Raw genomic sequence first — 25,955 nt, 5'->3', positions numbered from 1 at the left:
TTAAGCTTTTTGATATGACGAATTGAAATATTTAAATACTTCAAAGAGGTTTAAGTAGCTAAGCTTTTTAATACACTTAACTCTTTTTTGCAGATTAGATTATAAACAAAAATATGCAAAAGCAAAGTATGAGAAATCTCTTTATTCAGTAGAACTTTAAGATAGCTAAGAAAATAATAAAACCTCTGCCTTATGCAAACTGCAATAGTTAGAAAGAAAAGCTTTCAACAATTAAATAGCTTAAAGCAAAACTTGGACATTTTCGTAAGATCCCGTCTTGAGGCAAATGCGATTATCAGTTATCTGCGTTTCCTTCTCACAGACATGCGGCGATGGGTGTGTGCAATTCCTGACAACAAGATTATATCCCAAAATACCCTCGTAGTAGGTGTAGTTGGCAAAAAGCGTGACGCAATCACCGCTAGCCGCCAGCGGTTGTCCATTGGCCCAGGGCAAATAATGCGCCTGCTCACCCGTGTTCTGCCAGTAATAATTAGCGCCATATTGTCCCAGCTTATTGCCCGATGTCCAGAACTCAATGGTGTAGGGCAAAGTTGCATTTAGCCAGTCGGAAATCTGCTGCAGCTGTGTTTGGTTCTGCAGATTGAAGAGTCCAGCGCCTAAGGAACGACAATGACGTTCAGCCTGATACCAGTTGTACCAATAATTCGCAGCAAACAAACATTTGCCTGCCACCTGAGTGAAGTTATCACTGCAACCGGAAACGGCAGCATCACTGGGAATGAACTGCAGCTGAGCGAGCAGCAGACTAAGCACCGCGAAGCCAATTAACTTGGGCCACAACATTGTCGATATTCACTTTAAAATCTGAGCAGTGTTTGCTGTGAATGCGCTTTTTATAGTTGCCGGACATTTCGCCAATTTGTTTATCGCTAACTTATCATTTTGAGGATGTGATAAGCATGCATGAATGTGAGACAGATACCAAAGTTATCAATGCGTAGTATAAATTGACAAATAGTACTTTGTGAAATGTATTCTGAATCAATTCAAACAGAGTAAACATCCGTTGAAAGCTGCTAAGTGGCTCAGATCATTCTTGCAAAGTTCTTGGCCGTAATTTACGAGAGTACATTAGAACTTTTGACCTTTTGCTGCTGCTGCTACTGCGGCTGACTGATTAGGCGACAAGGTATTGAAATTTGATCGCTTGACGACTGCTAGCAAATGGCTAAATGATAAATGAATGTGGCAAGTTTTGGGGCAAGCCGCAGCGCTTCACAGCATTGTCTTCGGACGTTGTGGCGTCACTTGCATTATAGATGAGTTGTGTGTGTGCGAGTTTCTCTGTGTGTGTGTGTGTGTGTGTGTTGCCTGCTGGGCCGACAAGCAATTTTATTTATTTGTTTTCAATCTGTTTGCTTGTTTGCCAGTTGGTTTGCTAATGTTTACACGAGCAAACACAGTGCGCAGGAAGCAGGAGGAGAAGGAGGAGGAGGCTACTCTCCCCCCATCACAATACTAACTGCTCAATCCTCATTTCCCCCTCCCATCCTCATTCCCTGCTCCAGTTGCTTGCCTTCATTTCACCTACAGGCAACCAGGCAGGCAGCCAGACAGCCAGCTAGTCAGCCAACCACTGAGCCAGTGAGCCACACAGCCAGCCGCAGTTGTCAATCGACAAATTGTGTCAATATTTGCTGGCAGTGACGTTGAGCCAAGAAGAGATTTAATTTCCTCGCATCGAACGCCGTTTGGTTACCCACTTAAGCACACACACACACACACACACTCACACACACACGCATACACACTTTGGTCTAAAACAAATGGCAATTGTCAGTCGAGAGTTGAGAGAAATCGATCTTTAGTTTCGGTTATTCCACATAATATCGCTCATACGCCAGGTGTTCCGGCTAGAGAGCTAATCAGTCTGCAAAGTATAAATAAATTGAAATTTATGCAGCAGCAGCAGCCGAAGCAGGGCTGATTGGCTTGTTACAACTACAGCTGGCAGCCTTAATGATTAGTGGGTCAGTTCGTATTTCGTATGCCGACAGCGTTTCGATTTGTGCGTCTGTGTGTGGGTAATCCACAGTAAACATCCATAAGTATTGAAGGGCACATGTCTAATAAGTATGATATGATATGCTTGCTTTCTCTTTGGGTATTTTTACAGCCAAGCTGGATGGAGTTAAGACGTACATGCGCATGCGGCGTGTGCCGAATCATCTGCAGGTGAAGGTCATCAAATGGTTCGATTACCTGTGGCTCACGCAAAAATGCTCGGACGAGGAGCGCGCCGTATCCTGTCTTCCTGATAAATTAAAGGTAAATAATCCCCAGCACAATTCCCCATTTCCCATTTCCATCTCTACCTCCACATCGACATTTCCATAGCCTCATTTCATCTTCCATTTGCTGACGCCTCCTCCCTCGACTGTCCCCTTAGCAATACATGAATTGTCCATTTCTCTGTGTTCATGTTATCGCTTTTTTCCCTTCTCTTCTCTTTCATTCTTTTTTTTTGTTTGTGCCTTTTCCTTTTGCGCTTTGTTCCTGTTGTGTTCATGCCGTTTTTTTTCTGTGCTCTGTGTTTTGCAGGCTGAAATAGCAATTAACGTCCATTTAGATACACTTAAGCGGGTTGAGATTTTTCAAAACACTGAAGCTGGGTTCCTTTGCGAATTGGTGCTACGCCTGCGGCCCGTGCTCTTCTCACCGGGCGACTACATTTGCCGGAAAGGTGAGTGACCAGACGTTCACTTTATGCTATAAATATTCTTACTGTTTCCCTCTCTCTCTCTCTTTCGCTCGCTTTTTTGTCATCTCTCTTTCGCAGGCGAGGTGGGCAAGGAGATGTACATTGTGAATCGTGGACGATTGCAGGTTGTTGCTGACAATGGCAAGACGGTGATGGCCTCGTTAAAGGCAGGTTCCTATTTCGGCGAGATTAGTATACTGAATATGGGCACCGCAGGTAAAGAGCTTGGTAAATATCCCGTTTTAGTGCGACAGGCGGAACAATATCAATAGCAATAACAGCAACAACAACAAATAACGTAACTACAAGCCCAAATACACACAGATACACACACACACACACCCTCACCCACAGCACACACAGAATTATTCACAGAATTAATCAACAAATATCTCTTAGCTATGTGTATTCTCTACTCTCTACTCTCTTCTCCAACTACTTTACTATATAACGTATCTCTATAACAACTATACCATAGACAAGTCAACGCTCCTAAAGTGTTGGCCTTAGCAGCAATCCTTATACCCCAATTCACTCACATTCACTTCACATAAACTATTGTGTGTTGTGCATCACTCGCACATTAATTGATTGCTTTTACGATTGCGAACTCCATTTAATAGAGCAGTGCACTCGTTCTTATGGAGTAATCGCTTAAATTCCCTCACTTGATATCCTGTTCACTGTTCACTATGTTTTTTGTTGGCTTTGTTTTTATGCATTTCCCGTTCTGTTTTATTATTTGTTGAAACATTTGCATTTTTTCGTTTTTGTTTTCGATTTTGCCACTTGCCAAATGTTTTTATATTCAGCCGCCCCTAAAAGTATGCAATGCACTTTTATAACACACACAATGTCTCGCTCTCTCTCTCACACATTCTCGTTCTATCTCACTCCAACACACTCGATATGTGCTCCTTTTTATGCTGTCTGTATTTCCCTTGCACTCGGCACAATTAATGAATGCCAAATGCAATTATTTCACCTGCATGCTCCCAGATATTTTCACACACTCAAACACACACAGCGAACTCTTGCATAATAATCATGGATTGGCAATACTTGCCCATACACAAATTGTTATGTAATACAATAAAATACAATGAAATCAGCTTAAATCGAGTTCAATTGCCAGCAAATAATTGTGGTTAATTCGTTGTCATAGTAAATTCTATTTATATCGTAGACATTTCAATTTCGCAATTTGAATTCGCAATTGCAATTGCAATCGCATGCACTTTAAAGCGTTCACTGTCAAGCGAATCGCTCAACCGTAAACAACACTTCGCACCGACCCCCGCCTCGCTTAGGGGCATGCACCAAGCAGCACCACCACCATCATCATCAGCATCAGCATCATAATGAACAACAATGCCAAAAGCAAAATTATCTCAGTGCACGCATTGCTGGCGCAAATAATGTGGCATTGCATACTTCAGGGCGCTTCACTTGCAGCTGCTTAATTGAATTTGCAGAAGCAGAAGCAGCAGCAGCAACAGCAGACAGAGCAACTTGCAACTAGGAACTTAATTCTATTCTATTCCACTCTGAATGGCTGACAAAACTTGCAGTTGGCCCCCCGCCGAAAAACTTTCCTTCGTTCAATTAGTCGTTGACTTTTACAGGCAATTTGGCCAAGTTGTCGTTCACCTTGAATGACGATGAAATTCACTGGACACGAAACACGAGCACACGGGGCAAGGCAATCAAATCATATCATTTAGTTTGTTATTTACACCATTTTCTTGATTTACACTTTGCATGATTGAATCGCTTTTAATTCAAGCAATTATTAACATATTATCCTCTCGACCTAAACCTGAGCAACCGTTAAGTAGCTGTAAGTGTGAAAATGTGTAACAATTTATAGTAATTACTCCAACTCTCTCCTTATCTCTCTCTCTCAGTCTATCTCTGTGTCTCTCCTCTCTCTTTGTGTGTCACTCTCTTTGTCTCTGATTCGTTGTTGTATTGCTTTGCCTGGCCGTAATTTAAACGTTCTAATTGTGTTTGAAAGTGTTACAATTAAGTATACGACACGTTGATACCACAACATTTACATGCAATTCGTTTTGTTGTCTGTTTAACCTCTGTCCTCTGACACATACCACAGAAAAAACACACATTCAAATTGCACGCCAACTTTTTTGTAGTCCCCAAAAATTTAACAAATGAAATTAGTTACAATTGCATTTGTGTGCAAACTTTACAGTTTTACATTGTTTATGTGAAATTGCAAAGCAGACACAAGCGATGATGCTATTGGCCATTTTATTTTTTGAAAATTCTTTCCCCAAAACTAATTAAACATAAATATGGCATTTCTTTTTATCTCTATCTCAGAATATCTTTATATATATGGTACATATATTGATATATTTGTATGCATTTGTGTAGTTATGCATCCACAATTTAAATGTCCCTCTGTGAAACTATCATCCCAACTTCAATATAAGCAATTCCCCTCGCAGGTTGGCATGCAATTTTAATGTCTTTGTATGTGTGTATGTGTGCAGTCGACAATAAGAGAAGAACAATAACAGTAACAACAACAACAAACAGCAACAAAAACAAGAACAGCAATAACGACTACGACAACGACAACGACAAAAATGTACTGTAAAGATATTGATATTAAAACTTTTCCCTCATTCTCGTTGCATTCATTGCAAACGTGCAACTTTGCCACACACACACACATTTGCCACTGCTTCCGTCTCCGTCTCCGCCTCCGCCTCCGTCTTCGACAACAGGCAACAGACGCACAGCCAGCGTTCGCTCCGTGGGCTACAGCGATCTGTTCGTGCTGAGCAAAAAGGACATGTGGGACGTACTAAAGGAGTATCCGGCGGCGAGAGTGCGCTTGGAGTCGATTGCTGTCAAGCGACTGGAGAAGTACAAGAAGGCGCCACTGGAGAAAGGTATGTGTGCCAGAACACCTCCTCCCCCCAAAAACACACACACGCTCCTCCCTTAAAGCACAGTCTAAATTTATTAAAAAATTGTAGTAGCAAAGAGATGCTTAATGAATATACGAATACGAATTACGATTACCCCGTTTTTGAATAACACAAATCGATTGTTTTGCTTTTCGTTTTCTTGGTTGTCCATTTCTTTCCCCACGCTCTTTCTCTCTCTCGTTTTTGTTTTTGGCAATGTCTTCTGTTTGCGATTATAAAACACAGTCAAATACTTTAATGTAGTTGCCATGGGCCGCTGCCAATCAACGCCGGGTCTGGTTGAGAGCTGTGGCCGCACCACACTGGAGGACATGTGGCTGCCGCCGGCCTCTGCGTTGCATCATGCGCAGCAACAGCATCAACAACAGCAACAGCAGCAGCAGCAGCATCAGCAGCTACAACAGCTGCAGCAACAGCAGCAGCCAATGCAGCCACAACAATTGCAACAGCAGCAGCAGCAGCAACAACAACAGCAATCCCATGGCTACAGGTGAGATTCCCCTCCATCCAAAGCTCCCCTCCCATTCTCTCTAAACACGCTTTGCAGTCCCCGCAGCTATGCGGATCATCTGGTACGCTCCACCGACTCGCCCCGCTCGGCCAGTCCCAGTGCCCATGGCTCCGAGGAGAGGCCACGCAGTCGGGCCACCTCACATCACTCGATGCGACCGCAATCGCAGCCCAGTCACACAGGTGAGCCAAAGCACACAGAAACAACGCTTCCACTTCCACTATTTTGTCTCCCTTCCTCTCGTCTAGGTCACATTTGCGACTCGAGCTCGCAGCTAGAATGCTACGGTGCGGGTGTGAGTGGCGTCGGCGGTGGCACAACACCGCTGCTGGGTTCGCACGAGGCGTTAGAGGATGAGATTAAGCGGCTAAGAGAGCGCCTTCACACGGTGGAGTCAGAGAATCAGGCGCTCAACACAAAGCTATCGCAGCAGCAATGGGATCTAGAGAATCGACTGGCCGAGATCGAGATGCAGATCTGCGGTGTGTCGTCCACGTCCAGCGTGGATCCGGACAATGAGGCCGAGGAGCTGGAGCGCAATCGCGAGAGTATCATATAACACGGGAGCGTGCTGCCCCATCAGCGACAGCCGATCGGTATGCTGTACATATCATGTTCCTCATGACTCCATGACTCCATCGCTCGCTCATTCGACAAACCGAACCAAAGAAACCGAATCAAAGAATGCTCACAAGGGAGAAAATTGCGGAATCTCGCCTCATATTAACATTTTGCATCTCTCTCTCTCTCTCTCTTTGTGTCTGACTGTTATCGCTCTCTCTCTCTCTCTCTGTGTGTGTTCTCACTTGCTGTGTATGTGTCTCACGTACCCTGAACGAAGAATGCTATTTTGTATTTGTATCTTTCTCTCTTTCTGTGTATGTGTGCGTTTGTGTGCGTGTGGTTGAAACATTTGCCAAATTTGCCTTACTAACTGAATGACCCTAAATAACACCGCGAACAGGAGCAGCAGCTGCTAGCCCAACGCAGGAGGAACAGCAACAGCAACACGAACACCAACAGCAACAGCAACCTGGTCAAATATTGCGACGCATGCAACGCGCCAGCAACAATGCAACACAGACAACACATGAGCAGCAACTGCAACACCAACAACAGGCAGCAACAAGTGCCAAATATTGCTCGCTGTAAGGAGAGACAATGAGAGATGGCGAGAAAAAAAGCTAAATAAGCATAATATTTATCGAGTGTTAAGAGAATCGATTGAGATCGCTTGTGTTATGAGATCATTCACCACTAAATGGCACTGCCAGAATTGTTGTTTAGCCACTGCACCAGATTGAATGATCTGCGCATTAGGTAAATGCAATATGTACTATAAAAGGATTAGTTATAATGCATCCCATTTGCTAGATTAGTTCACAACTCTTTCGATTCCAAATAACCCAAAAAAAGAAAAAAAAAACTAAGTTAGGACTTTTTAACAAAACTAAATAATTATTATTAATTAATGACTATTATAGGCATTAGAAACTATCGGAAAAAGCTTTAACGAACATTCCGAAGAACCCAACTAAAAAAGGAGAAATCAAAAGAAAAGTTAAATGAAATCAACTCATGATGAACAACAACCCTCTATACTATATGCATATACATATAACTTCAACTTTTTCCATGTATACATAGGCGTATTTAGATATATATAAATAGCATCACTAGCATTAGTTTCTTCGCTACTTTTAATAATAATGAAAACCAAAATTTAAATTAACTAAAATTCTACATTTAATAATACAAATAATTACGAGAGCATTGTAAATATTTTCAGTCTAAGGATTCAATTAGAAAATATCAAAGAATAGAACAAAAAAATAAATATAAATATATACTTAATGATAATTAAATTTAATTTAAAATTATATAATGAAATAATTAGTGTATTGTAATATTTGCTGTAATGTAATTGTAATTTGACAAAAACCAAATTTACTAGATGTGTATATGGGAAACGATTTACTTTAAAATTGAAAATAATATTTAAACAATTTATGAACAAAACCAAAAATAAGCTAACAACCAAAAATATTTGCAAAATATTTGTACTATTGGAAAAGAACTGCCACTGCATACAAGACACAACTAGAAAAAATAATAAAAAGAAAACTAAAAAAAAAAATTTAGAAAAACATAAACAAAATTACATTATACACCATATAAGAAACAGAAAAAAGAAGAAGAACAAATTTCAATAAAAGGTTAGAAAAGCTGTCGAAAGAAGGAGATCTTTTAATGCAATATTATATTGTACTACTATATTAGTATAAAATAAATGATATATGATATGATATTGTATGGGATGATGGTCCGATATGTCTACTGATCGATCTAAATGTATTGTAATTTAGTTAGTTGCCAAGCTAAACGAATGCTGAACACACAAAAACACTCACATTTAAGAGAGAGGATAAGTTTAAAGTGAAGCGGAGAAGTGAAGAAGGTTCTGTAGCAGAACTAAGCGAAGATTATGGAACCCATAATATGGGGACACGCACTGCAGGCTTAAGTGATCGAAGAAGAAGAAGAAGACCGAAGAATTTAGCTATTAAACTCTAGACATTAACTATTAACTATACTTACTTAGTTACCATTAGATGTGTACAAGAGAAGACCAAATAATATTTCAGAATTGTTCTGTGTCAACACCAATAAACGAAAACACCAACACGAACACACACACACACACACACACACATATACACACACACACACACACACTTACACTCACACTCGAATCCAATGTAATAATTACGAGTATATACGTGAAATGAAATGAAAAAACTATGCTATTAACTTATGTGTATCAATGAAGTATGCAATTGATTGATTGAGTGTCTATAAGCCGCTAGTTAATGTGCTATTGAAGCTCCGTGCTGCGAGCAAATCCCATGTAGAAAAATGAATGAAATTACCTAAAAAAAATCTAAAAAAGTATATAATGAAAATCTAATTCACTTCATGCTGAAAGAATGGAAACACAAAATTTTGTTAGCATTTCTCTTAGATTTATCTTCTTTGTTCTTTTTTCGGAAAAGAAAGCAACTACCAAAGAATACATAATTCAGAATTCCTTTTCATACTAGTTTAAACCTAATTGTATTTCGAAACATTATTGCAATTTATTATAAAGCAAAACAAGGAAAAAGTAAAAAAAAAAAACAAATGACATAAAGTTTATTCATTAATATGCCTACATTAATAATTACAATAAACATAAAATGGGGTTTCATCTAAGACGAAAAAATGAAAAAAAAAAACATTAAAGAAGAAAGAAAATAAGCAGAAATTAAATGAAATGAAATTACGCTAAAACGTTGTTGAAGATATTTTCATTGATTTAGTTAGCCAAGTGAAGTAAAACGTTATTATTAAATAATATTATTAAATTTTATTGCTTCTTAGCATGCTTATAAATAGCACAAAATACAGAGAGAAATGCAGTTGAGAAGTGGAAGTGGAGAATCCTCTCTCTCTCTCTCTCTCTCACAGCCTCTCTCTTTCTAGCCATTCTAAATGTCTGAAAATGTTTGTTGGCTTTTCTATTTGGTTAGCTCAAAATGTGTTTTGTTAATGGATTTGTTATGAAGAAGAAAGAGATAAGAAACTACATCGATTTGGTTGTGTTGTTGCAAATATAAAAGAGGAAATGTTTCGGAAAGTTGAAGCTGATAAGAATTACAGAATGTTACTCGAGCATGTGCTAAATGATTTAATTCATACATTAATTTAATGCATTATTGTACTATTGAGAAGAGCAAAGAAACCAACAACATTTATAGCTTTATTTTGTGACTATAAATTAATTAAATAATTTATAAGAGATTATACAATAAATTAATTCAGCATGACTTCATTATCAAAAAAAGAAAAAAAACAAAAAACTTATGAAGAAGGCAAAAGCAAAAGCATAATAGCGAAATGAAATGAAGAGAAACGATAACATATATTAAATTAATGGCATTTTTTAAGATAATATATAATACTTATGTATTCAGAGCAGTCAGCGCCGATTTGCAGCAAGTGAATCGAGCTTATACACCAACAACATCAACAACAACAACAACAACAACAAAATATAAGTATATACTTATACATATAATACAAAAGAAACTGTACCCAGGTACACTCTCATGTACTTACATACTTATATGATCGTGTTCAGATCATAGAAGAGCATTTTAAAGCCATGTGTGTGTTTTGCCAGTAACTCTGAAGTCTGCAAACACAAAAACAAAAGAACTCAAAAAAGTAACTGACAACTTCAGCGCAAACAAAGGGTAACAAAAACAAAACAAATTGATGAAAAAAATTAAAACGAACAACAAAACACACAAAACACTAAAAAAAAAAATACAAATAAAAAATAAAATCAAAACAAAACATAAAAAGAAACATTCTTGAGATATGAAAGAAAATGCATTGTTCTTACTTTGGTTGGATTCAATGGGGAAGGAGAGGGGCTAAAAGCAAGGTAATAGCTCAAGCTGCGTTTTACAATCAATAGGTTTTTGAAATAAGCCGCAGCAGCGCCACCACAAAATTGTTCAATTATCGAAAAGGAAAAACCACAGACTCATCGACAATTAACGTGCAAGTCCATTAAACAATCTCTCGAGAGAACCCAAATGCGTTTCGTAAACGGAAACGCCACACTAAAACGCAACACCACTTGTCTCTAAACGTGGCTAACAACCTAGAGCGGGAGAGCGGGAGCGGAAAGTGAGCTAACCAGACGAATTGAGAGCCCAAAACAAAAGCGCAACCAAAGCTGGCAAGCAAAACAAGCCACAACAAGATCGCAAGCGAATGATGATCATGATGATGATGATCATGACGAACAATGACGTCGCTGTTGGCTTCCAGTTACGGCCAAAGCTTTGGCTGGAACGTTTCGTTGCTTTTTTTTTCGTACTCAGTTTTTGGTCGAAACTGAAACTTGACTTGAAAGCGCGCTACGAAAATTCAGTCGTTGTGAGCAACTCGTGCGCGTTGGACGTGTTTCATTTTTTCTCTCCCTCAACGTGAACAACAACAAGAAAAACAAATAAAAGGGCAACTGCAAACTGCAACCAACCCGAACCCCCCGAACGAGCAACGAGCAACGAGGCAACCAGCCAAGCAACATGTAAGAAGCAACAGGCAACAACAACAACAACAACCACAACAACCACAAGAACAACAACAAAATCAAGTGCTAAACTAAACCTAAAAACCTAACGAGAAATGCTATAAAAAATATATACATCATAAATAAGCCGCGTTTACGCTGTCGCTAACTTGGTCGTAACTAACATTTAGAGCCAAAAACTTCTTAATCCAGATGCGCGCCTAACGTTGTGATTGTAAATGCTATTTTTAAACAGCAGCAGCAACAACAACAACAACAGCAACAACAATTGTGGTTGTTTTGATGTGCCAAGTCGCAGTTATTTCAGCCATTCGCTTTGGCATGCCGTCGACGTCGTCGTCGTCGTCGTCGTTTTTGTTCCCTACACGAGATTCGTGCGACTTGCGTGCTGTTCCAATTTCAACCACAAATTAGAGACACATATATTATATGTATATATAGTATAGAATAATACTATACATCTCGACTCGTCTCTCAATTCAAAGTTAAACACGTGAACTTCGAGCTGTCGTGTGAACAAAGCAACGGCACAATCTAGCAAACAATCAACGACGACGACGAAGTCTTGGCCATTCATTGAGCCAGAGCCTAGGCTTGGATCTGGGTCTCAGTCGATGGCTTTGGGCATGGCAAATACCAAAAGTCGCCGTGCGGGCGAACGGACGGGCGTAGTCTTAACAAATATTTAAAACGTATTTTGCATATTTGTTAGCCCATTACGTAATACCTGTTCTCTCTCACCTCCCTCCCTCCCTCTCTCTTTTTTCGCTTCGATACGATGTCGTATGCCGAAAACCGAAAGTTTTCTTGCTGTTTTGTTTGCTTCTGAATCTGGTTTTCAATTTGCTTAAAAGCTAAAGTTTTCTCTACGCTTCATCGTGAGGTTTTTCCCTCTAGTTGCACTTACGTCTCTAATGGTAATTGGCCGTAATGGATTGTAGCCTTTTACGAGCATATTATTTATGAAGAGACCCAAATGCCGAGGGAGTGAAGTAATGAGCAAAAATTAAAACTCGTATGAAACAATAGAACACAAGTTGCGGCTGCGGCTGCGCTTTGGTGACGTCTAACGGCATAAATCAAATGACTGAAGACACAAACTTGAAGCGCAAAGTGTGCGTATGTGTATCGATGTGTGTGTGTTTTTGTGTGTGTGTTGAGTATTCTCTTCTATTTGTGCACAGCAATAAATGCTGCCAAAAATAAAAATAAGAATAACAAAAAAAAAAAAACGTTCGTGCGGCAACAATTCATAGGAAACGCGTCGTTAATGAACTGCCAGTTAGCTCAAGGCGTGTCCAAGTCATAAGTAGATAAATAACAGCTATATAGCGGATATAGCATATCACTCAGTCAGGGACAGGGACAGAGACAGGGACGATTGAAAAGCATACCTGCCCATTAAATAGCTATTAGCCAACTCTGTGTACAGCACCAAAATAATGAAGCTATTTAATCGTATACAAACTATTTAAAAGTTGCGCATTAAATGAAGAGAGACAATATAAAGAGAAGAGTTGTTTAGTGATGATTTTGTTGATTCTCGAATAGACGCTGTTACTAGTATTTAATAATTTATTGTCTCATTTTGACTAGTCGAAATTTAATTCACTGTAGGACAGACTCTGTTAAAACTTCATAAAAAAGTATTTATAAGTCTTAAACTAAATGATGTAGTGATCATAATGAGCTAAAAATTTCGGCTGGTTCTTCACATATCATTTATTCTGGTACAGACCCTTTTACTACTTTACAGGAAAGTATTTAAAAGTGGTTTATTTAATGATGTACTCTCTCATAACTAAAGAGTGTAGTTTACTGATAATTTTGGCAACTCTAAAATAATATTTAAAAATAAAGTGTTGTCTTATAATAAATGAGTAGTTAAGGGATGAATTGGGCTAGTTTTCTACATTACATTTATTCTAGTATAAAGTCTGTTAAAAGTTAAAAGTTTTCTATCTTTCATCATGCAGTTTAGGAATGATTTTGGCAACTGTTAATACTTCATATGAAAGCATTTATTTTTTAGTACTTTATGAGATAGTTTTCTATTAAATAATGTACTGTTTCATAATTATAAGAATTGTTTAGAGATTGATTTGACTATTCTAGACTCTGTTATAAATTTATAGTAAGGTATTCTCCCATAATGAATGAATAGTTTTGGAATGATTTTGGATTTCATATTAGCTTTTCTGGTTCTACTTTATTGTTTCATATCGAAAGAGTCGTTTAGCTCTGATATAAGTTCGTAAGCAAAGTTGTTAGAATTCAACCTAAAAGTAGAGTCGCAGAACACTTGAAGATACAGTTTAATTGTGGCAACACTTAACTCAGTTTACGGCAGCAATTAAAGCACTTTTATCAATGGCATAATCCCAAAGAGTTTTGGGCTGCTTCAGCTGCCGTTGACAACGTGTCGCATTGTAGTGTACATTGTTTTGGATCACACTACTATTCAAATCATTCACAATTCAATGCCCATTTTGTGGCAAAAATCAAACTTGAAACCTCGCCCACGTTTAGAACGAGGCGTTGAACCACCGCAACAACAACAGCAACAGCAACCGCCATATACCACACCACACCACACCACATCAAAAGTCAACTCCATGTGTGTGCGATGTGGGTGCCAACGATGATGACGATGACGACTGTGTGAATATCTTGTGTAGGTGTTGCGGCAAGGCGAATTTCGGACAGCAAATCGAATTGAAATATGTGTAAAAATGCCAGCAACAACAACAACAACAGCAAGAAAAGGAGAACCACCTACACAGTCAGTTCATGATATCGTTTGCAAAAACTTGGCCAGTTTCAGATACAAATTGCCTGATTTAGTGGCTGAATCTAAAAATTGAAAATATATTTTCTCAGCAGCTTACGTAATGTAATAGGCATGGCCCTAAAACTAAAACTGGGCGTGTACTATTTTTGTTTTTGTTGGTATTTTCGTATTGTTCGGGCTTAACAAGTCGCTTGAGTCACGTCAAAGATGTTAACAAACAACAACGACAACAACAGCAACAACAGCAACGACAACGACAACAAGAGCGCTAGCGATAGCTTTAACAACGGGGCAAACAAATGAGGCAACTAGCTAAACACTTTCATTTGCCTGTTTGCACTCTTGACCAACTGTGCAAACCCGCACATTGCCTCAGTCGGAGTTGAAGTTGAAGTTAGAGTTGGAGTTGGAGTCGTTGTTTGGAGTCAGAGTTGGGGCTTTAGCTGTACCCATTCCCATGACCTTGCCGAAAGTGCTGGCTTTGCTTGTCCCAGTAAATGACTCGATTTAGAACGCGTGCTCATTAGCTACAACTAATTACGGGCAGGTTCATTGCCAATGCCAATTGCAGGCAACAACAAATAATATGACATCAGCAGCAACAGCAACAGCAACAAATCTCACTTCAGATCAGTTCATTTCAATTTCAGTTGATTTCAGTTGAGTCGAGTTCAATTTAGTCAGACGTAACATATGTACATAAATCCATCTGATGTCGACCTTAACGCTTTTTCTATTGACCACATTACATGTGGAATGCACTTCCAGCTGTTATTCGTTGTTGCTGTAGTCAATTTTAATTTATGCAATGTGCACTACGCCATTTCATCTACTACAAGTATAATAATATACCCTGTAAGCTGTAATCCGACTTGGCTACATCATTAAAGCAATGCTCTAAGCCATTTTTGTTTGTTTCTGATTAGCATCGAGTCGTCAGTTTTTATTTTTAAGCGCCATCCAAATATGCGCAACATGTATGTAGGTTTTTATGTAGCTTTATTGTTTCAGAATTTGCATAGTTTTTCCCATCTATGAAGCTAAATCCTTGAATTTTAATAACACATTTAGTTCAGCATGTTTTCTTTCAAATTTTCGTAACAACAGAGTTGGCAGACGGCTTAAAATTTAAGTTGTTTTAAGGAAGTGATTTCAATAGAAGTTGAAGAATTGCTGAGCAATTAAATGATTTTGTCAATACCTGACTTGCATTAAATTGTTTTAATTACATTATACACGGAGAAAAAACGTACTAAAATCAAAGATTATATTATATGATGAATCAAAATTATATGATGTCAAAATTGAAACAAGAAGATAAATTCTTAAACTAAGATAACAATACTAAAAAAAATTCGAAATTGCTCATTCTTAAAATTCAAGATAATATTTTTTTTCCGGAAGAGAAAAATGTTAAAATTAAACTAAAAAGGCAAGATTTTAAATCAAGATTAAGCATTCAATTACATGATAATATTTAATCAAACAGAAAGTGCAACATTTATATAGAAAAACATTGAAAATAAATAAACAACTGTTTGTAAGAAGCATAAACAAATTGTAATGCAGGGTATCTTCTAGTCAATTACTAGCAATTCAGCACATTTCTGCTTATTTTCAATCACAACTCAGCGCACAACTTGTCGCGTCTCTATGGAAGATGTGTGATGTCATCAGCCAAAAAAAAAAAAGTAAACACGTTAAATAAAGTGTTTCTCAATGTGCACACAATAAAACAATTTTGGATATTTGAAATGTGATCTCTGAAATGATATATGTGCTGAGGCTGCTGTTGCTGCTGCTGTGACTGTGGCTGCTGCTGTGGCTTAACTGGGCGCTCTAACTTAACCGGATTTCCGATAATTAAGGCCTTTGCACTTTTGACGCCTCGTTGTCTTGTGCCAAAATGCAAATGTCTCTGGCCGAGAGACAACGAGAGTTGGGGAGAGAGATAGAGGGAGGGAGGGAGGTAAGGAGCGACCACTAAAACGACCGCAATGTTGTTTTTGGCAACGTTTGCTAATCGACATATCAAGCAGCCAATTAGCGTGTGTGCAAGTGGCTTTCAATTTGTTGGCAAAATAAAATTCCTGCGGTAAAAGTGAGTGAAATTGTCCAAACACAACGCACACACAGAAACGCACAACAATGATCGAATGCGACAAGAGACAATTGCAACAATTGTGGCATTTTAGTGAAGTGAATTTGTGCTGCTTGAGCTTCCCACATTTCCGAGAGAGAGAGAGACACCCACCCAGGCAGCCAGTCCGTCAGCTAGCAGCCAGTCAAGAGCAGCCCCCAGTCTGCCCAGTTGGCCAAAACAATTGTTGTCTATGGGCTGTAAGCAGAAACCTTGACGGCCTTCTAAAGTCGCTCGACGTGCTGCTGTTGTTGTGAAAGACTTACAGTTTCCTACGCTGCTGCAAAACACACACAGCGACGCACACACACACACACACATACACCGATAGCGAGTGTGAGTATCTCTAACTCTGCCCACCGCATTGAGAGATCGCAAAAGTTTTGTGTTTTTGCGGCGAAATTCCAAACTAAGTGAATTTTTTCTCATTTTTTGTGTGTGTGTTGTTGTTGTCGTTTTGGTTTTTGTATTTTTACATTATTTTTATTGTCAGACTCTTTTTTTTCAATTTTCCTTTTGGCTCGCTTCGTTTCGGGCTTGGAACGAACGGTTGGAAACCAGTTTTTCTATAGCCAGATTCAGATTCGCATGCCCACATTTTTGTTGTTGCTGCTCTGTTTGTTGTTGTTGCTGGCGAGTCGAGCTTTAAGCTCCGAGTTGTGGGCATGACGTCATTGTTTTTGCACTCGCCAGTTAGCTGGTTGTTTGTTTTGGCCCAGAGCAAGTGGCTCCAAAGTGGCAGCCACTCAGTTCGCATTGGGCAATGATCGCGTGCGTTCGGAAATCGAAATCGAAATCGCAACGAATCGCGTTTCTCAATTAACAACTTAATAGAATTTTTTGCTTCTTTTTTTTGTCGTTGTTTGGTTGCTATTTCTCGTTTGGCTGATTGGGACAGTCTTGAAACGAATTGAATGAAACCATGAAACAATTGCCAGCCATATAGCTGCATAAAACTGAGGCAACTGAGACAACAACTACGGAAAGTGCAACACAGAAAGTGAAGTGGAGTGAAGTGAAGTGAAGACAAGTGACAAGTGGCAGTGGCAAGCTGGCCACAATGGACGTCAAAGATATCAAGGGCGCCAAGGTGACGCACGCGGGTCTGCTCAAGCACAACACCGATGGCAGCACCGAGACCCAAAAGATCACACATGCCGGATTGGTGGCACGCAGTCCCGAGGGCACCGCCGCCAAGGGCATGAACATACGCGGCAACGAGGATCTGTGGGTGGAGATCCAGGCGAACACATTTCGCAATTGGGTCAACGAGCATCTGCGCGAGACGGGCATGCAGGTGAGTGTGTGATAAAACAAGACGAAGACGAAGACGAAGGGGAGAAAGATGCGGAATGTGGCGTTTAAAAGCGAGACTTACGCAAGCGTTCGTTGAAGCGCAACGCGCTTGGTTACTCAGTCAATGGGTCGGGCATTGTCAGTAGAACTATTTATCAACTATCAATTACACGCATATATAAATACATTAGATCGAACATATTAGATCAGCGCTTCGAGCAGGGCCTGGGAACATTCCAAACGGCATTTCCACGCTTCAACAGGTGGCTGCATTTGTCACAACCATTAACTACGTTTATATGTATGTGTGTGTGCGTGTTCTTCCGTGAGCTAAAGGTGACCTTAAATGGTCTCACACCACCCCGTTTATTTTGAGGCATAAAACTCTCGACTCAGAGACGCCGCCCACACACACACACACATACACACACACACGGCGTATACGCAACGCCCACGTCGACTTCAATGGCAAAGCAACTCGCAACACTCGAAGGCGATTTGAATATACGTATGTATATAGCAATGTATTATGAATGCGTCGGTCAATAATTACAAATTACATGCTGTGATTGCGATGGCAATTGCTCGATTGCCTCTCAAGTGTAGCATGCATTTCATTTGTCAATTTTTGAAAGCCAGTCTCGAGTTTATTTTCGAATCGCCTTTACGGATTTTCTCACACCGAACTGGCCTGACCATATTTGGGCGCTTGAATGCCAAGGCCGCCGCAAAACGCAAACGCAGCTCACTAAATATAAATAAATACAAAATACAAAATACAAAATGTATAAAAATGAAAACAAAAACAGCATCAGCCGAAGCTCATTTAGCAGTACTAAGAAAACAAAAACACCACACACAAAAAAAAACCAACGGCAGGCCAGACTTTTGTATTCAAGTTTTGTGCATAAATTTTTGACAAGTCAACAAACAAAAATGAGAGATGACACAGGGAACTGAGGCAAGGCCGTAGACCCTCCAAAATGGGCAGAGTTCGTTTCGTATGTTTATGTATATGGATTTGTGTGTGACGACGAGTCAAGTTGTAAACTGCGCTAATTGAGCAGCAAACCCCAATGACAATATATTATACATATGTGTAGAAGTATATAACCTGGCTGCTATATTTAGGTCAAAATGCCAAATTGAGAGCGCCAAGTGTGCATTTTATATTCTAGCTTACGCGTATTATGGCTAATGAAATTGCAATCAACTTTGTGTGACATATTGTCATGCTAAAACAAAACCAAAAAAAAAAATATAGAAGCAAAAAACAAGCAACGAGAAGCTACGAGAGAAATGCCACAAGTTAAATACACTTTCCTTGAATTCTTAATTCATTTTTTATTCAATAGACATTTTAATTGAATTCTTGTTTTAAAATATGTATAATGCTGGACACTTCAACTTGGCAATTTGTTAAGATAAAAAAAAGAATAAAAAAAGTCTATTATAATGTTGGATTATAACACAAATATATTTCGTCAAGAAACAAATACAATTATAATGTATTATATAATAATAAAATCTTTAAGGCCTTCTTAGTTCCGGAAAGTTGAATTTAATTGGCAAAATGTGTTAAACTGAGATTTTTTAAATGGTTTAACACTTGAATATATTAAAAAACAAAAAAAACAAAAAATTTATTAAACAAAAATTATTTAAATGCTTTAAAATGCTTTTTAAATTAAATTCATATATTATTCTAAAGCAACAGATGATATTGAATAAAAGAGATTTTTACGTTGGTACATTACTTGGAGTTTACAAATATTCCCCCTATATACGATATGGTTAATACGCAATTATTAGAATTAGGATAGTAAACAGGACAATTGTGAGCAATTCACGCATATTCCATGTCGAATAAAATGAATTTAACACTTCTCAAGTTGAGCTGTTATGGCAACAGCATCCATTGTGAACACAGGACAATTGTTGGGCACAAATAATATCTTTCACATGTTCGTATGTTTATGATATATGCGAACTTATAAGATAAGAATTTCGTATGACAGCAGACAATTGGAATTTATGAGAAAGCACATTGATATTACATTCTCATCTCCCATGTGCTTGTGAGAGTGTGTCTGCATGTGCGTGTGTGTGTGTGTGTGTGCAGACATATCGTAAAAAAGTCAAGAGACTTGCAAATTTAAAGGTTATGCGCACATGACAAGAACAACAACAGCAGCAACAGCAACAGCAACAACAATAACAATAAGAACGCCCCCAACTGTAGTGTGTAGAATGAATGTATGTGCTTGTTATAGGAAGAGAGAAGCAGCAACAACAATGTGCGAGATTTTTATGGGCATCCAGTGAATATTTTCTATGGGCACGGAACAGAAAAACAAACAGCCAAAGACACGCGATTGTCTGGCCCGGCTTCTGCGTCTGCTTCAGCATCAGCTTCAACTTCAGCTTCGGCTTCGGCTTGCTGACAGCTCAAGATAAAAAGCTTTATGTCAAATGCTAAAATTGCAAAGACGCATGCGGAGAAAGCCAAGCCATAGTACGAGTACTCGCACTACACTAGAGACAGCATCAGCTCCAACTTGAGCTCCAGCTACAGCTCCAGCTGTTTGCTGTTGCTGTTGCCGTGTGAGAGAGTGTGTCCAAGTCACTTGCCAGGCGGTTCACCTTCGCACGCTATACGCCCCAAAGTGGGGCACAACAACAACAACAACACAAGCGAGCTCTTCTAGTTGTTATTTTTTTTGTTATTTTGTTATTTTAGTTGTTATTGTTATTGTTGTAGTCTTTGCTGTTGATTGCCCATTATGAAAGTTGGCTGACAAGCAGCAGGCATGTAGCTACATTAGGGTAACATGCATACTTGGGCCCCAGACAATGCTAATTAACGCCCATTGAAAGCGGCCGCTGCCGCTGCCGCCTTCTCCCCTCTTTCTATCTCCCACTCTCTCCCCATCGCAATTACTTGTAACAAATACGACAAAATAACTTACCGCATTTATTGTGTCAGGTGCACGATTGGGCGACGGACTTTTGCGATGGCACCTGCCTCTGTGCGCTTGTCGAGAGCCTGCAGACACGCCCCCTGAAGCCATCATGGAATCGCCGACCGGCGAATCAGCATCATTATCTCGAGAATGCAACGACAGCACTCAAATCCATTGAGGCGGATCACATCAAACTGGTGAACATTGGCAACGTTGACATTGTCAATGGCAATGTTAAGTTGATTCTGGGACTCATCTGGTCGCTGATTGTCCGCTATCAGATTGGACGCAGCAAATTCCCGCCGCGCAAGCTCATGCTTGCCTGGCTGCAGGCGGCGTTGCCAGACTGCAAGATCACCAATCTGACAACCGATTGGAATAGCGGCGTCAATCTGGCAGCACTGCTCGACTACTGTCAGCCGGGATTGTTTCCACACTGGCGTAGTCTGGATCCTAGTCAGAGTGTGCGCAACTGCACCAATACCATGAATCTGGCGCAACGCGAATTCGGTGTGCCCAAGGTGCTGGAGCCGGAGTATCTGGCATCGCCTTGGCTGGACGAGTTGTCGGGCATGACGTATTTGTCGTACTTCATGAAGCCCGGCGGACCTGGTTACAACGCCACCATGCGTTGGGTCAACACTCAGGTCAAGGATCCCGTGAAAAACTTTACGGTATGTTTACTAATTACACAACAACACAAAATAAAACAGATTTAAGGAATTTAATCACACCGATCACAACACGACGGCAAGCAGCCAATAACAGACGCTTAACAGCGGCGTAACTTTCGCTTAACATGAGTCACTTCCAGTGCACTGGAATGACGCTTCGAAATTCCATGGAATTTTCACTTATGCGACATAGCAAAAAGCTCTTGTCATTGCTTGTTGCCTGCTGCAATGCAAATCTTTGTGGCATAGCGAGCAGCTTTTTGAATCAGATATGTAATTACAATTGTCTTATCTAGCGATCAAAATGAACTATAAAACTATAACAATTGCAAAGTTGCGCTGTTCATTATGGGCACAGCAAATACGCTAATGAATTGTTTATTAATCAAACAAACGAGTGATTTGTACGCTATTGATTAACGGATTTTCTGTGTATGCAGTCATAACATTGCAACAACATAAATAGATTTAAAAATGTCAAACACTAACAGAAATTTCCAACATCGCCAGCAAGCTTAATGATTTATCGATAATCGATGCCTTTTGCAGACCGATTGGAACGATGGACGCGTCTTTTGCGAAATTATTAAAGGACTGGGCGGATCTGCGCCCGCCCCAGACAAGCTGAGCACGGATCCCTTCCACTACGAGAACAACATACGCAAGGCAGTCGATGCTGGCGCCAAGCTCGGTGTGCAGCCCATTTTAACGGCGAAGGATATGGCGACACCGGAAGTGGAGCATCTGGGCATCATGGCATATGCGGCGCATCTGCAGTGGGTGACGCCACGACCGCCGCTCTCCGACCTGGTCAACGTGTACTTGGAGAGCACATCCGGCCGAGTGGGCGAACCGGTAAGTGACATTCAGGGAGAGAGAATTGCATAAATGCTTAATATACATTTCACACGCAGACGCATTTCCGCATCGATGTGCTGTCGCGGGACATCAGCCTGAGCTCTGTGCGCTGTCACGTGGTGCCCCCTAGCGGACATCCCGGCCAGCCGGTGCGCCTCAATCCCCATGGCGAGGGTGTCTATGTGCCGGAACGCTATGGCATGCACGAAATTGTTGTGGAAATTGGCGAGGACACTCTGGGTGGACACTTTTTCCGTGTGCTACCGCGACTTATGCAAGTGGCACCGCCCGGCATGGCGCCCTGTGCTCTGGGCAGCCTCGTCGAGGTGCTGGTGAATGCCACAGGTGCACCCAAAACTGAGGATATTCTGGTCACGGCAGTCTCGCCCACGGGCATCTCGCACAATTGCCCGCTGAAAAAGATCGACGAGGGGCACAGTGCCATATTTAAGCCGGACGAGGCGGGCATCTGGGAGATAGCCATCACGTATCAGGGACGTCACATTCAAGGCGGCCCCTTCACCTGTGCCGTCTTCGATTCCTCGGGAGTCTCAGTGCATGGCCTCGATGGCGCCATGCCACTGCGTGCCCATACCTTTGAGGTGGATGCACGCGGCGTGGGCGTCAACGGAGAATTACATGTGGATATTGTGCATGACAAGCACTCGCTTGTCTGTTCCGTGGAGAAGATCGTGGAGAACAAGTATCGGGTGACGTTTATGCCCCGACAGAATGGCAAATATCGCGTCTACATCTACTTCAATGGCTACGACGTCAAGGGATCGCCATTCATGTGAGTTGAAGTGAATTTATTTCTTGTTCCTAGCTAATTCTCTTGATCTGCTCTACAGCATGCGCGTGGGCACCAAGGGACGTTCGGGCAAGACACGCAACAGTCCGTTGCATGAGAGCAAACATCGCTCCGAGAGTCCCTCCATGCACTTTATATCCACGACGAACTCACGCCACAACGACTATCGCAACGAGTCGCTATCGCGTCGTCAGCTGCATAGTCACAACACGGCTGAGCGGACGAGCAGCTATTCACCGCAGTATTCTCCCAAGCTGGACACAACCGATTATCACACGTCCAGCTCTAGGTACTACAAGCGGGAGAGCGAGGTAAGTGTGCAAATCGCATGGCTTTTCATTGTTTTTGTTGCATGCAGCACGGGGCTACTTTGCTAACGCTTTTTGCACTCGACTCAAAACAGCAGCACATCAAAATTGACCAATGTTTTTAACGACTAACACCACTAATACAACATGTCCATGTCCTTGCTCCCCTTGACACACACAAAACACACTTCAAAATTGCCTTCGACAGGAGAACCACGCGTCCCCCACACCACCGCTGCCTCCCACATCGAGTGGCTCACCCACTGTGAAGTATCTGAACTCTGCCGATCTGTACACGGAAACAGCGGGCGCCCGCCGCGATTCGAAGACCTCGAACAGCAGCTCGACCAAGAACGATTACTACTACGACAAGGAGAATGAGCTGTACAGCCAGCGGCGTATGAGCACCAAGCCTAAGCTAGCGGCGCCACGCGAGGAACGAGAGCAAATCAACAGCAACAGCAACTACAGCAGCACCAGCAGCTATCAACGCCACCAGCAGCTGACCAGCTCGCTGAGTCCAATACCTAGTCCCACACTGAATGTAACTAAATTTTGTATTGCTTGCCACAACAAAATCCTTCCAATTCGTTTGCTAATTATGTGTTTTAGAATGTGATTGAACCCACAATTTGTTACTAATCTCGATTGTATTTTATTATTACTTTAGACGCGCTCGAGTGAAATGCATTCGCACAGTCCGCTGACTATCAAGACGTCCAATCAGTATGAAAGCTCCACTCGCAACATTACAAACAGTCCAAGACACGCCTCCGCCTCGCCGGTGCAGCGTTACTCTCCGAATAGTGCCTACATCACCACAGCCACGCATCGCATTGGTAGCCCGGTGACCAACACCCTCAACAAGGTAAAATCAGTTGATTCAAAGATTCGAAACAAACTCTTACTAATTTATTATTCTGTTTTTAGAATGGCTACGAATCGCGCACTGTAGAAAAGTCATCGACGTACAAATCCACCTCGAACTATGTCACGGACTCGAATGTGCGAGCCAGTCCCTCGCTGTATGGCACCACAGAGCGCATGCGTCGCATTGGCTCGCCGGAGCCACGCATTGATCACTCATCCAATGTGCGTGTGTCGTCGATGAAGCCGGCGTCGGCCCGACGCGATAGCTGGGATGTCATCAATAAGACAAAGCATATGCTCTCGCACAATTCGCTGGAATCGTTGGCGAACATGACCGAGACGCAGCTGAGCACCGAACTTAACTATGCACGCCCCGATTTGGACAACGAAACACAGCGCAATACACAGTACAACAAGTTTGCCTTGCACAAGCAACAACAACAGCAGCAGCATCAGTCGGACTATCGACGCGATTCACCCGACGACGGAGAGCGCTACAAGTAATTACAATCTAATCCTCTGTAAGCCTACGACTAATCCCTTGTTTTGCAGACCCAGTGCCATCACAGTCAAGTCACACTCGAACAACACTTATACGGACAGATCTGGCGGCTACACCAAGACCGTCAAGGAGTCCAGCGAGCATGTGGTCACCGAAAGCAACGGACACAGTCCACAGACTGGCGCCGGCTATGGCTACAGCTCGCTTTCGCGTTTTCGACCCATAGACAATAATGCGACCGGTGCTAGAGCCATTCGGGTGCAGGATATTCCCAATGGTTCCATTGGACGACCCGTTGAATTTGAAATCGATGGCTCGAAGGCCGGCTCGGGAAATCTGGAAATACTTGTGAATGGCGGACGTGTCACTTCCTCGGTTCGTTCCCTGGGCGGACAACGTTTCATTGCCAGCTTTACGCCACATGAACATGGAACCCACACCGTTCAGATCACCTTCAATGGCGAAACGGTACCAGGTGAGCATCAGCTTCGGTATCTTAACTATTTTTAAGCAGGAAATCGAATGTGACGCAATGAATGCTACATATTGTGGGTGTATCTCTGTCTATATACGGTGCAACCATAATGTGCGGCATTCTTTGGCTGAACTTCAAACTAAATTGGGCATGACGAGTTCGGATTCTCAGGTGTTGTTGCTGTACAGATCGATTGGTTCAATGTGAATGAAGTTTGTTGTACTGTAGATACAGATTGAGCTGTAAGAGTTACTGCGTGTGAAACCATTCTTGGTTTTTATATAGATTCCAATTTTAGAATATAAAATGATGCCATGTGTTTTACCGTAGAATACATATTTTTTATTTGTTCATCAGCGAAACCTTAGATTCGAATCTTAATTTATTTTCATTCAATTTTGATGACACAAGCTTTTTTATTTTCATTCAGAAAAATATGGTTTAATTATCATTTCTTGAATGGTTGCTTAGATTATCTGTTTAAGATTGTGTATTTCATGACTCACACGGCTGGTTATCAGAAATAATTCTGCTTTTGTGAATTAAATCGAGCCACAGCATTCTCTCTTATTCTTAATGGCTTATTGTAAATTGTGATATTATCGGTAATATTCTTCTCAATAATACGTTTCCATATTTTTTTAAATAATATGCAGATTATATGTACAACATTATGTGGATATAATATGCTTGAGTTAATTGTAAATCGTAATATTATTGATTCTCGTAAATCTTCAAATATTCTCATTAAAAATTGCTTCATTTGCCTTTTCACGACTGAAAAAGTGCAACCCATAGGACATTATTTTGAATAATTGTATTGTTTATCTTACATTTTTCTAAACTGTGCTTGAAGGATGAATTATTATGCTGTGACTTAATATTAAGCTACGCCTAATTCTTAATAGAAATTTGAATTTTGTAG

At 40.9% G+C, this 25,955-nt stretch overlaps 3 protein-coding genes across 10 annotated transcripts in view; 2 read left to right on the top strand and 1 right to left on the bottom strand.

Moving 5' to 3' along the window:
- The window catches only part of LOC133840740 (cyclic nucleotide-gated cation channel beta-3), an 83,332-nt gene extending 73,946 nt beyond the window's left edge, over positions 1-9,386 (top strand). For 2 of the 6 annotated variants that reach the window (XM_062272779.1, XM_062272776.1), the window contains 7 exons: positions 2,141-2,292; positions 2,566-2,707; positions 2,804-2,941; positions 5,479-5,646; positions 5,911-6,175; positions 6,233-6,378; positions 6,445-9,386. In XM_062272779.1, coding sequence (XP_062128763.1) covers positions 2,141-2,292; positions 2,566-2,707; positions 2,804-2,941; positions 5,479-5,646; positions 5,911-6,175; positions 6,233-6,378; positions 6,445-6,755 — 1,322 coding nt within the window. In that variant the 3' untranslated portion in view covers positions 6,756-9,386. Of the gene's footprint in view, positions 1-2,140; positions 2,293-2,565; positions 2,708-2,803; positions 2,954-5,478; positions 5,647-5,910; positions 6,176-6,232; positions 6,379-6,444 lie in introns of all 6 variants that reach the window. The other 4 variants (XM_062272778.1, XM_062272774.1, XM_062272775.1 and 1 more) reach the window with 3 other exon arrangements.
- On the bottom strand, positions 122-842 carry LOC133842372 (C-type lectin 37Db-like). The gene has a single exon (XM_062275428.1). The coding sequence runs from the start codon at positions 805-807 to the stop codon at positions 241-243; it is 567 nt and encodes a 188-aa protein (XP_062131412.1). The 5' UTR covers positions 808-842; the 3' UTR covers positions 122-240.
- Positions 9,387-11,173: 1,787 nt separating the features above from the next.
- LOC133840739 (filamin-C) overlaps positions 11,174-25,955 on the top strand; it is a 31,068-nt gene continuing 16,286 nt past the window's right edge. The window contains exons 1-10 of one of the 3 annotated variants that reach the window (XM_062272773.1): positions 11,174-11,339; positions 17,172-17,570; positions 20,556-21,206; positions 21,756-22,061; positions 22,121-22,857; positions 22,916-23,186; positions 23,392-23,727; positions 23,854-24,051; positions 24,114-24,553; positions 24,606-25,030. In XM_062272773.1, the coding sequence (XP_062128757.1) occupies positions 17,334-17,570; positions 20,556-21,206; positions 21,756-22,061; positions 22,121-22,857; positions 22,916-23,186; positions 23,392-23,727; positions 23,854-24,051; positions 24,114-24,553; positions 24,606-25,030 (3,601 nt within the window). In that variant the 5' untranslated portion in view covers positions 11,174-11,339; positions 17,172-17,333. The remainder of the gene's footprint in view (positions 11,340-17,171; positions 17,571-20,555; positions 21,207-21,755; positions 22,062-22,120; positions 22,858-22,915; positions 23,187-23,391; positions 23,728-23,853; positions 24,052-24,113; positions 24,554-24,605; positions 25,031-25,955) is intronic. The other 2 variants (XM_062272768.1, XM_062272769.1) reach the window with 2 other exon arrangements.

Source organism: Drosophila sulfurigaster, chromosome 3 (genome assembly GCF_023558435.1).
Source record: "Drosophila sulfurigaster albostrigata strain 15112-1811.04 chromosome 3, ASM2355843v2, whole genome shotgun sequence".
Classification (NCBI taxonomy): Eukaryota; Metazoa; Arthropoda; class Insecta; order Diptera; family Drosophilidae; genus Drosophila; species Drosophila sulfurigaster.
The sequence above is the reverse complement of the archived record's forward strand: the minus strand, read 5'-3'. Positions and strand labels throughout refer to the sequence as shown.